The sequence below is a fragment of the Pseudopodoces humilis genome, chromosome 9 (assembly GCF_049639895.1).
Source record: "Pseudopodoces humilis isolate 2021_Gansu_Grassland_sample_001 chromosome 9, ASM4963989v1, whole genome shotgun sequence".
NCBI classification, from domain to species: Eukaryota; Metazoa; Chordata; class Aves; order Passeriformes; family Paridae; genus Pseudopodoces; species Pseudopodoces humilis.
In genome coordinates, this window is record NC_142208.1 from 12,405,696 (window position 1) to 12,418,187 (window position 12,492).

At 38.0% G+C, this 12,492-nt stretch overlaps 1 protein-coding gene across 10 annotated transcripts in view; it reads right to left on the reverse strand.

The window, feature by feature from the left end:
* Window positions 1–12,492, reverse strand: part of ZMIZ1 (zinc finger MIZ-type containing 1) — a 338,900-nt gene that overhangs the window by 132,213 nt on the left and 194,195 nt on the right. For all 10 annotated transcript variants that reach the window (XM_088059853.1, XM_014250346.2, XM_088059856.1 and 7 more), the window contains one exon: window positions 6,695–6,808. In XM_088059853.1, the coding sequence (XP_087915979.1) occupies window positions 6,695–6,808 (114 nt within the window). The remainder of the gene's footprint in view (window positions 1–6,694; window positions 6,809–12,492) is intronic.

Consider the following 12,492-nt stretch of genomic DNA (forward strand, 5'->3'; position numbering starts at 1 on the left):
TCACAGGGTCACTGCAATACTGTTGCCACCTGAGTCCTGGCACACTCTGAACAGTGATTTGCATGAAACATACACCAGATTCCAAAAAGCACTTCACTTCGGAGAGCAGCGGATCTCCAAGAGTTTTACATAACCCATAGCAAGACTAACAAAGTTTAGGTGCAAAGGGCTTTGGGAGAGCACGGAGTGGAAGGCCAAGCAGTACCACTGAGCTGTGGTAGCGCTCAGAGCTGCTGTGAAGCAGAGTGTGCTGTGTGTGCTGGCTGCAGCCTGGCAGTACAGCACGTACACAGCCCTGCAGCTCTGCCAACACCGAGCTGCGTGCTCAACAGATTCAGGGACAGGATCATGGGAGCAGAATTTCCTCCACGTGAACCTTCTGCTCTGGAAGTCTTGGATACAAAGAGTAAATGGAACATTTCTAGGGCTCTCACGGGGCAGCTGCAACCTCCTGTTTTCTGGGTATAGATATGCTGAACCAACTCTTCCATCTAATTAAGCACATTCAAATCCTAATTTGATTAGAAATCTGATTTTTGGAATGTTGCAGGTTGATTTTTGATTGTGGACTTTTCTACATTAAACAGAATGAATCCAGGCAAGCATGAAGTCGATGCAGCAGCAGCTGCATTTGCAGTCTGAAGCATCCTGTTGTGGAAACCTCACATTATTCGGATATGCCATTTTTGTATTTTTTTCTTTTTTAACATGTATGTCTTTTTTTTTTAACCAATTATGCTCTTCATAACATACCAGACAAGCTAAAATAGATTCCTGTATTATGAAACTGAGACCAGTTAGGGTTTTTTTTTCTCCTTAAAATGATCTAAAATCATCTCAACAGTCTCAATTCCAGGATTTTCTGAAGAGATATGCAAATCGAAAGATTACTGTACTATTGTATCAGTATCATGAACTTTTAGCAGATACTTCCATCAGTTTATCATTGATGCTTGTTATTTCAACAACTCTCATCAGCAGCACAGAGATGTAGTAAGAACTACAAGCAGAACAAAAAAATGAAATCTGTAAGCTTTAGATGAAGTACAGCTAGGACTACAGCTTTGTGTTCTGTCTGTTTGCTTGTTTTAAATTAAAAAGAAATATCTGTTTCACAAACATGGGCAAGTTTCCCACATCTGATGACTGAGGTAGACCCAGTATTTGGAGAGGAAAATCTAGACCATTAAGATTTGGGGAGAAGGCACTTTTAATTACTATTTCAATGACTATTTCAGCATAGTTTTTTGTGGATGATCTGGGATAGGAAGTCTGCATTTTTTGGATGCAAAGAGAGACTCAGATCCCAACCACAGTGGTTAGAGATAACAACTTTCACTACAGAAACTCTCTTTCATTCAGTGATTTGTTGAGGAGTCAGCTCAAGTAAGCACACCCCAGTTACCTAAAATCCTCCTACTGTCCAAAACCATTGTAGTGATGGATTTTAATTTTCTTAGACAGAGCCCCTAGGTACAGCTACAGAGTAACTGCACACAGCTTTGCTTCTCTCACTCTTTTATTTCTTGATCAGACACACTGAAGAGCCCTAAAGAATGATAAACTTGGTGCCTTGTAAAGCTGAAGCACAGCAAGAGAACAAGGCAGTGACTTTATGGTCCTTTGCTGAAGACTAGTCTGTAAACCTGTCCATTTTGCTCTCAGCTGTCTCCTAATTTCCATTTCTCCTGCAGCACCAACACAAACATTATCCAAAGCCTTCAATAAGATCGTTTATATGTTAAACTGGTGGGCAAGAGCAGACCTATGGGATGAGTGGACCTAAGAGGCAGAAATGAACGAAACAACCTGAGCTAAATGCTGTCTGAAAGTAATTTGCATTGCAGTCTACTCTGAAGCATTCTTTCCTGAAAAGCTTTTGACCAATATCTTGCTTTTGCCTCCCATACACAGAGATATAATTCAATTACTGTGTAACTTTTTGCTCAACATTACTGTTTAATGTGACTTTTAGTATCCACATGGATTGGGAAATGGTTAGGAGAAAAGTTAACCTGTGAGTGATTCAAGTACTTTGATTTCTTTGCTTGGACTGGTGTCGGATTTGGCCAAATTAGGGTTGTTTTTTTAAAATGCTGTGTAGTAACTGAAGCTGTTTATTTCAGGTAAGGTAACGCCATATATAGTACATTTTTAGAGAATTATATTCTTAAATTTATCAAGATTATCAGCCTTGCCATAACATAATCTAGTGCTAGAGTAAGAAATTTTTTTAATCCTAATAAAAACACAGCTATGTCTAGTTTGGGGAAAGTGGAGGCTGTTTTCATCAGCTCCCCATAACACTATGGAAGAAGTAGAATGATATGCAAAAGAATACCATAACCATTGCCATTTCAGTAATTTATAGAATTAATGCTTCCAATTATAATTCAGTTTCTGGCCTACAGATTGTCTATTTGATTCAAAAATAACTACTGTTGAAAAATAACACCTAGCTTTTCTTGGCAAGTTTGAAGAAATTTTATTGTCTCTGAGAAAAATCATTTGTTTGCATGAGTTTTGTAAAAGTTGTTTAAGGGAAACTTTCCACAGCCTGTAGCCTGCAAGAAATAAAACAGATTCAAAGCTTACCCTTTTATCCCTAACTTATTATTTATCTGTTAAAATGAGTATTCGTTATAAATTTTTATTACCCACTCACTTCAGTGATTTTCTGTAATGGGTAAGCACAAAGAGTTAAGCTCCAGAATTAGTGTCTGTCAGAACTGTTTGAACATAACAACACAATGCACATGAATCCCATTTTAGTCAAAAGAGGCACAGCTTTTGGGGCTTAGTTAATGAAAAAATATTTTCTATTTATAGCACAAGCCATTGGTTTATCTATGTATCCTTTTCACTTTGACTGTTTGCACTGCACAGAAATACCCCAATTTTATTTGTGGGCCTTGACAGCATTAGCTTAATTTCTTTATTACAAAAGGAAATGATTAATCATTTAATGATTAATGAGTAATTATTTAAAGTATCTTACTTAACAAATGCGAAGTATTTGACTACTGATATGAAGTTTACATACCTTATTAGGTACTTCTCTGGCAAAATTTAGCTGTTGCATCAAATCCGGAGTTTCCTCTTGAGATAAGAAAAACATTCCTATTATGCTGCATACAATGTGCATACTGGAGCCCACAGTAGCATATGTAACTCTAGGATTACAAAGTACTGCTGATATGGAAAAATTATCTATTGCAAATAGCCAGTATGTATACTGTGCACAGATTAATCTCAAAAAAAAAAACAAAACCACCAAGGAAACATGCTACACATGTTGTTGTTCAACAACTGCTGTCCAGCGAACTCATGAAATTTTCAAGCCAGCAAGATTTCTCTAAGTACTGGTGTTGTAATTTAAGAAAACCCTCCACAACAGCCTATTCTCTGTATATATATATTTATATATTCTGTATATTATTATAAAGCAAGTAATTCCAGAATTGAAGCTGGAAGCTCTTCTGCTATTGCCCAGGCAGAATATTTCTAAGATCATTATTCTGCACCTATTCTAAGGCAGCAGGAATAAAAACATTCAGGTGGTTAAAAAGTTACCAGACATTACTGACAGTCCCAACACAAAATTGGTAAACAGAACTATATCTAAGAAACACTTCTTAAATTAAAGCCATATTTCCAGACTGTGAGCATATTTGTCCGTTATTAATAGGATTAAAGCTAATTGGTTAATTTTTACAAAAGCCTATACATAAGACTTAAACGATGCAAGGAATCTGTTATACCTATCTGTGATAATCTATTAAGCTGGCTATTCATACCACAACAGATCTGTTTTGATGCTGTCAGTACATCTGCTGCATTTCAAGTTTGCAGTGTGTCAGTGAATGGTTTGCACATTTCTGAGATCCTGCCCTTCTGCACTCATGACATCCTAATAAGTTTAAATTTGGATTAGTGTATATTGTGATACTGCTCAGAGGACACGGTCATTTCATACCCCTTGATGCTTCCAGAACAGTATAGCATACCACTTTTTCCATGGTTACAGTTAACAGAAGAGAATGTCATAAAAATAAAAAAAAAATAATAAAAAAAAAATTCAATACTACAGAGGGGAAGCTTTATGAGCAAGCAAGCATTTTCAATATTTGTAGAATTTCCAAATTAAATGCCTTAAAGAACCACACAGCTCAAATGTTGTAATGATGTACATTTGAGGATTACTTGCTTTAAAATATATATCCAAAAATATGGAAATTTTAAGGGAATTTGATTTTGAAGGTCATTTTAAAGGCTGGCAAAATAAAACACTAATCCTGTTCCAGTGGTTGAATAGACTTTCATACTGATTTTTCATTTTTCTTTTAGCCTAATCCTCACAAAGAAGGACACTGGTAAACCTTGTTAGCATTAAGAAAAATAGGCTCCTGATAGTACAGAACATTTGCAGCTATGCAAACTGATGTTAAATTTACTCATGATATTCCAGTATTTCAGCTAGCTTTCACTTATTTGCAACTTTCTGAATAATTTCTCTGAAAACAGACTGAAGTTCTATCATGTTTGTTAAATAAAAGTAGATAAACCTCTTTTCCTGTAAGGAAATGACAAGTCTCAAAATCCACGTTTGCTAAATTATGAATCAGAACATATTAATTAGACAGGAATTATGTATGAGTAAGCTCAAATAGAAAAAAAATATATAAGGAGAAAAATAAAAAAAGAAGAGACCTTGCCCACTGTATTGCTAATGCATTAAGAAGACACAGGAAGTACAAACCTCTTGGGATACAACCATGCTGTTAAGTCTCTTTAATAGGAAGCAGGAAGAGGGATGTGCACAGTGAGAAATTAAAGAATATCTTTCTTAGAGGGATTTTAAAATTAAGAACAAGAAGCATATTCATTGCAGTTTATATGCATTCTGCAAATCCTGTGTATCTATCAAACATAGAACAAGCCACCTGGTTAAGTTCCTGTGTTATTTCCTTGTCAGGAATATAATGAGATTACAACATGTGATAAAGATGCTGCTGCCAGTCAGTCCTACACTGCAGAGAGTTCTCCCACAACAAGCTTGGGAAAGGGGGACATGCCACCCTGTTCAGATTTCAGGGAGAACTGTGAAGCAAAGCAACACATGTGGCTCAAATATTAACAGCACCTAGATAGTAAGGTTGTTTTTTTTCTTTCATTCTTGTCAGAAGAAAAACAGTATTTTCATTTCAACATACTGAAAACCATGTATTGTGTTTTACCTCACCAGTTTTCATGGAACATTTCCTGCCCACTTTCTGTACACTCTGTGAGGAGAATGAATCACTAGCAGTCAGACCTTATTTTGACCCTCCACTTGGGCAGGGCTGAAGATCTGCTCATGCAGAAAGGAAAGATTTAAACAGCAAGGAAGGCGCAGGTCAGACTCACAATGTTCTAACAGGGGCTGCAGAGAAATACTGTGCATAGACTGCCCAATCATACTTGAGGTGAATGACTCCTTTCCCAAAAGCTACCCTGAAAAATGCTAGCAAAGTTTTAAAAAAGTATAAATAAAATATAGTTGTGGTGACATCGGACATTATGTGCATTTTTTCATAATTGATACTACCAATAACTTTTACTTCAAACAGAATTGCTAAATATTCTATCTTTGGACTTTAAAAATTTAACATCCTTTATTTATTTTTTTCTCTAACTGGAAGTTTATATGCATCTGCTATTATAATTGGATTTATTCTACCTTTTGACATACAAATCTGGGGGATGCTATACACTGGAGCACACTAAGATGGAGCCATTCCTTAACATTTGGAATTCTGGCAACTAAATCTCAGTCTTAATGTCTGTTTTATATATACCAGCCACACAGTGCATGAAAAGAATCCATGCATTTCTGCCCCACAACAAATAAAAAAGACAGTCTCTTCATTAATAATTTCAGAATTTCTGTTTCTTTTGTGACTATTTATTTAGACTATTTACTATCAACTTGCTTGGCAAATTGCAGTGAGGCTTTTAACCCTCCTGCTCAGTCAGAATTTAATTCATATACCTTCTTGACTCCACATAACAGTTCTGGACTGCTGCTGCTGCAAAATAAAATTTTCAAAAGAAAAAATGCACAGACAAATATGTATTTTAATGCATTATAATGAGGTCACCTTAGGAACTACAGTGGTCTTAATGAAAAGTGAATGGTAAGAAAAGCACTGAAATCAACAGAACTGTTGGAATTAGTAGATCAGGATTAGACCTGCAGTCAGTACATGTAACAAAGTAAGCTGAACAGGCATGTCAGAAACACTGTTTGGCTGGAAGCATAGCATACTCAGAATAAAAGGCAAGCAGTCCTTCAGCCCTACCAAAAATGCCAAGGGAAAACAAATACCTGGAAAGTTCATTACTCTGTAAGAACATGGCTCACTTAGCAATTTCAAACTGTATGTGTATAACAAATCATCTAGCCTGTGCATCTGTAAGTAATCTAACTAAAAATATTTAGCCCTCTTATGCTCTAACTTCTTGTCTTCCATTTTGCTTCCTGTTAAGCAATGGAGTCATAAACAGGTCTTAGGATCTGGCTTTACGTATTTAAGGTAAAATGACAAAAATTCCCTAAAAATGCAGATTCTGAAAATCAAGTTCCCTTGGCCACAAGAGAGTGAACACAGTATAAAACACAACTGGAGCCACTGTCACAGTAGGATGGACATACCGTCAAACAACCCATCAGGCTCTGCTCAAACGGTCTCTGGAAGGCTCTGGGGTCTCCACACCAGTCCAGGAGCTCTGTCGCTGCATTATGGAAGTTTGCTGGGTTCTGTAAGTGCTGGAAAGGGAAGGCAAAGCAACATGGTAAATAACATACACAAGGGCTGAGATATCCCTTTCTACATCATATTATTGCAAAGTGTGGCATGTAATTCAAAAGCAAGACTTTAAACTGCACAGTGGATGCAGAAAATCCTACTATGTTCTTCTTAATACTTACACTGTTTTCTGACATGACTTCATTAGTTAGAGACAAGCTGTAGCTGAAATACCAGAGCTCCCTAAACTCTTTCTTCCACAACACCACCTCTCCCACCTGCAAATCATAATGGATTCTATATGGAAATCAAAACTGTCTGAGCCCAAATTAAGGGAAATTTTAGTCTCAGGTTCAATGTCTTTGAAGTGTGCATATGCCCCACTGTTGGGACATGCCAGCACAGCACTTTCCAATAATCAAGATTTCAATCTTTGCTGCTGGCCAATGTGGCAAATGTGACAGACTCAGAAAATGCCAGTGATGGGGAGAAGCACACTCACTATACCAATCCTTTCTAGGAACCTTGGCTTCTGTTGCTCGTGACATCACCATGAGCAATTAGGGTGATCAGCTTCAGGATCATGAAAAATGGAAGGTTATTTCTTAACTGAAAATGACTTCACATGCACAGAAGGAGTGCAGACATTTCAGAGTGGAACCCCACCTCTCCTGAAGAGGGTGGCAGGATTTTGAGAGGGAAAAACAAAATCTGGATTTGTTTTGAAATTTGCATGGGCAATGGATTATTTTTTTGACTTACCACATTAACTTCTGCCTTTATACTGAACAATCAGAAGTCCCGATTTTAGAAGCAATTAGTAAACTTACCTAATACCATTGTTCACACTATCATCCCTCACTGTCTACATTGCCAAAGTATTCCAGCATTTTAGCTGGAGCAGAGGGATGGAACAGGAAAGACGAAATTCAATTTACATCAGCAATATTGATACTAAATTCTCCAGGTGATGGTAGAAGTTTCAGTGAAAACTCCAGAAACAACAAGAAGAGAGAGTATTTAGGAATTGTTGGGGTTTTTTATGTAGCAGTTTTATAATTCTTGGAATTGCTGAGAAAAGTATGAAAATGATATGAGTGTTTTATCCGGGAGGCACAAATCTCAGGGGCATAATTTTTAAAATATATCATTACTTTTAAATCAGTTGCATAACTTGGGAAAATGTGACTGCTCATTTCTAAGCATCTGGATGAACTATAATGTTCACAACCTATTTTTTCTCCCTTCATCCCCTCATGCCTGAGTAGCTGCATATATTAACTTCATGACAAATGAAGGGAAAAAAAAAATCCTCCCATGCCAGGTTTTCAGGAGTTCCCAGTCTGTGAGCTTTTGGATCATGTTACATTAAATAATTCTTATTCAATGAATGCTCTTGGTCAGAGGCCTTGTTTTAACAAGAGATGACTGACATGCAGGGCATGGATTTTTAAAACAATAACAGAATTTGAAAAAGCAGACAGGCATTGTGCAAAGCTCTATCAACATGGGTACAGCTCCCACTACCAACCAGTGAGAGCTGTACCTAGGCTGCATTTCAGAATTTCATCTCTTTGATGGCCGATTGTCTACTTGTTGGAGGAGTAAAACGATTGTGTACACAGATTTAAGGCAAGAATCCATGTAAGTACATGTAAAAGCCATATTTTAAGGCTTCATGTAAGAAAAACAAAAAACAAACCCACGAACAGAACCAGCAGTTTGGGTTATGAATCTTCCAAGTAAAAGGGAAAAGGAAGCCTTTTTGAATGCTTCACTTAAACCTCAAGAGAAGTGACTGCCTGACACCAAATCTCTCAGTGAATACTGCTCCTTCCAGAGGCCACTTTGATCTGCAGGGGTAACAGAAGTTGCTTCAAACTCCTCTACAATAGCACACGTAAGCTCTGCTAATATCAAATATACTATTTCCAGAAGGCAAGAGAGGCATATGAGCTGGTGAACAAATCACACCATACTGAATACTGACAGGACTTAGGTCACATCTCTCAGAAGGGAAAAAAAACGAAAACCCCTTCCACACAGAAACAACATAAAGAAGAATTCACTGAAAGCTATGCAATTCTGTATGTGAAACAGTTTTTAGCAACTCTTCCCTCCTTGTGGGAAGGAAAATGAATTGAGATTCATTAATCAAAAGCCCAAAGAGCTACCTTATATTTACTCTCACCAGTGTTGCTGCTTGCCAGCTACACCCATCTTCTACTAAAGCTGACATCTTCTACTAAAAGAAATTTCCCCATTGAGAAACAGACACTATACCTGAATGAGAATAATTTCTATAGATACAGGCTAACAGATAAAAAGCTGGGCACACCCTCATCCATAGGCTAATTTTCAGTTTAGCACCACATAAGGGTAATTTCTACTTACCATAACACCATCAAAAAGCAGTATTTTTTTTCCTTAGATTAAAGTTTCAACATGTATTAAACTTCCACTTTCCAAGGGAGGAAAAGCTCCTTCTAATTGCCTGTGCCAAAGCAGGGGTGACCCCAATGACTTGGTTTTAACTGTTTGTTCTGCAACCCTCCAGCAAGTTATTTCACTGCATCAGGACTGACCCTGAAGGACACTATCAGAACCCACTTAAATACAGAGGGGATACTGAAATCCTGACTTCTTAAATGCAACTGTCTAACTAAAACTTGTTTAGAAACTTACTGGGCAAGATAAGCAATTCAATTAGTTCCATCATAGACTAAAAAACTCCAAACAAAACACAGGAAGAAGTCAGAATACCAGTGTGTCCTGCCTCTGTGGAGTGGATTTGAGTAGTTTATGGGATGATATAAAAACTGGTCTCAAGAGGAAACTTCCTGCAATGTCACACACAGTTCTGTCTGGGACATATTTCTCACAGCTTTCTGACTTTGTAAATAATTTTAAACTCAGGTTCTCCTCCAGTTTTTCTTTTTTGCATTACAAAGGCCAAGGCTACTTTTGTGGAAAAAAACCAGAAGATCCAGCATGAACCAAAGCCTGAAGGCAGGTGCAATTCCTTCCCTCAGTTACATAAGAAAACATTCCTAATGCCTACTGTGATTTTTATTTATTGACTACTTAAACACTGTATGTGGAGCAAAAAGCCCCAATGTCATTCACATCCTCACAACAAAAAGCCTGCCTGAGAAGAATATTACATCTACTGTATTCATCGAACAGGAAATTAAAGAGATATTCTCAGTTCTTGATCCAAGAACAGAAGTACAAAACAAAGCTTATGCCAGATCCATCCATCAGCTTTGTTGTGAAGCATTTTCCATGCATGGCTCTGTCCTCTTCAGCTGAAATTATTGGCAGCATTTTGAAGAAGCAAGGCAGTGTCTGAAGAGTCTCTTCTGAAATTGTGCCTCTTGTAAACAAGGGGAAAAAAATCCACCTCATTAGTAGCTGGTTTAGAAAAAAGGGACAATGAACCAGATCTGGTTACGACAAGTCCTGGTGTATCTTCAAAGCTGCTAATGAAGGGCCACCTAACAGCACCAATGCTTGCAAGCAATCATGTTTTCAGCAAGTGGAGAGGATTGTATGAATAAAATCTGAAGCAAAAATGAACAAAGCCAATGAACTGAACGAAACAGTTATTTACCAGATTGCTTTCAGTATCATTTGCTTTTTGGAAGACTATTAGAAAAACATGACAATTTCGATAATTGAAAAAATTTAGACAATTTTCCGTCTAATCATTTATAACACCCCAAATCTAATATTCGCTTAAGCCTGAACAGGAATCACAGAAATCAAAGAAATACTTGATGCACGAGAGCATACCATTACTGCAGGAATCACCAGGTGATGTTTTATGGGGAAGAGTCTGAGTTTCAGAGTCAGAATCTTTTGTTCTATGTAGCTCTTCAATTAACATTCTGGTGTAGAGCAATAGAGACAACAGCAAAATACTTTTTTCTCCATTTTACTATCTCCAAGATGAGTGAACTGTAACAGCAAAGCCCTTTTCTGAGGACTGCTGACATTTGGGCTGGATTCCAGGGAAGATGGGAACATCTACTGCTGCTCATGACCACCTCTGGCTTAAACGCTCTATTTACCATCTTTGTAAATTTGTATGGACATACAGGCAGGGGATGCAGGTACAGTAGGACCCAAGTTCACCAGATTCCACAGCAACTGTCTGTGTGTCCATTCCATGGTTTACTGCTCACTTCCTGGAGCGAGGACAACAACAACTGCATTTAGAATTACATGTAACAGCCGACACGGGGCAACTTTTGGTCCCAACATTTCAAAATACAGCCACCACTTCAAATTGTTACTCCCTTCCAATCACACAGTGATCAGAAAGTCTTGATATACATTAAAAAATCTGCAACAGGCAAAAAAATAGAAACTTCACATATGATTTCAAACCCATATGAATTAAAAATAGGTATCTAATAAAGCTCCTATTATTTAGAAGGATACTAAAGCACAATTGAGCACTCTCAGTCATCTCACCAACATCAAAGTGGGTGAAAACCACTTTCTGCAACCCAAGCCTCAATATGATTTTGGAGACTGAAACCAATTGCCCACATTGAAACATGGCAAGAACAAACAATTGCCTTATCCTCTCTAAATATAAAGTTCTGCAACCCATTTGTACACTTGTATACCTTAGACAGAACAGTCTAGTAAGCAACACAAGAATATCAGTCAAAATTAAGAACAATTACAGAGGTTTAATATTATCTCACACCAAGAAATGCTACGTGACAGCAATGGTATGGAAAGTGAATCATTTAAACACAAAATCCATATGTTCCAGTTTGCTGCTATAGAAAACAAATGTTGAATTTCAATTTACAAATGACATCTCTGGTAGAGGGCTTTTTTTGTCTTTTCTGTGGAATACATCAGACTGAAGGCACAGACCTAATTTGCCACAACTTAACCTATTCAAAATGAGATGTCATGCAAATAAGTATTTGAGCAGCAAACTGCTTAACTATGCTAAACAAGTTATTGCATTTATTTACGTGATGTCGCAGCAAATTATGAAGGCTGACTCAAGTTGTCTGTTTGTTTTGTCGAGTTACGTCTGCTCTGTGTCTCACTCCTTGATTTAATTGAACTGCTGAAGATAATATAACTTATCACGCAGACATTATGCCATGTTGTAGATTCTAGGTTAATTAACAGTAGCCTACAGTAACTGAATTTCTCACATGGTTAGCCACTTGGACCCTGTCTACTGTCTAGCTTCACTAATCAACGAGTCTGGGAATTTTACATCAGCAACACAAAACACTGGCAACACAGGGAGCTTTTCAGAGCACAGAAAAAGAAAACACAGAGAGATGTAGGTAGCTTTTTCTTCGCTCTGAAGTTAACCCCTTCCTACACACCACGTGGCAAGGCTGCATGCTTGGCAAACGTTCTGGTCCACCAGTTGTGGGAAGTGAATCCAGGAGGCAGCTGTTCTCCTGCAGGACTGAAAGTCTGGGCTGCTCTTCCCCAAGCACTGGGGCTGCCAGCCGTGCAGGCTCCTGCCTCCCTGTGCCTTCTGCCTGCTCCCCTGCACCGCACAAGAGGACACATGCCTGCCTTCCTGGTAAAGTACCTCCGTTCTACACTAACAATTTGAGCTGCACTGGCCCTCCAGGAAGGCAGGCAGAGCAGGTCCTTGAACCTTAGCACTAGCAGAGGAGACAGCAGCAGTGCGAACCACTCCAGAGGGGCC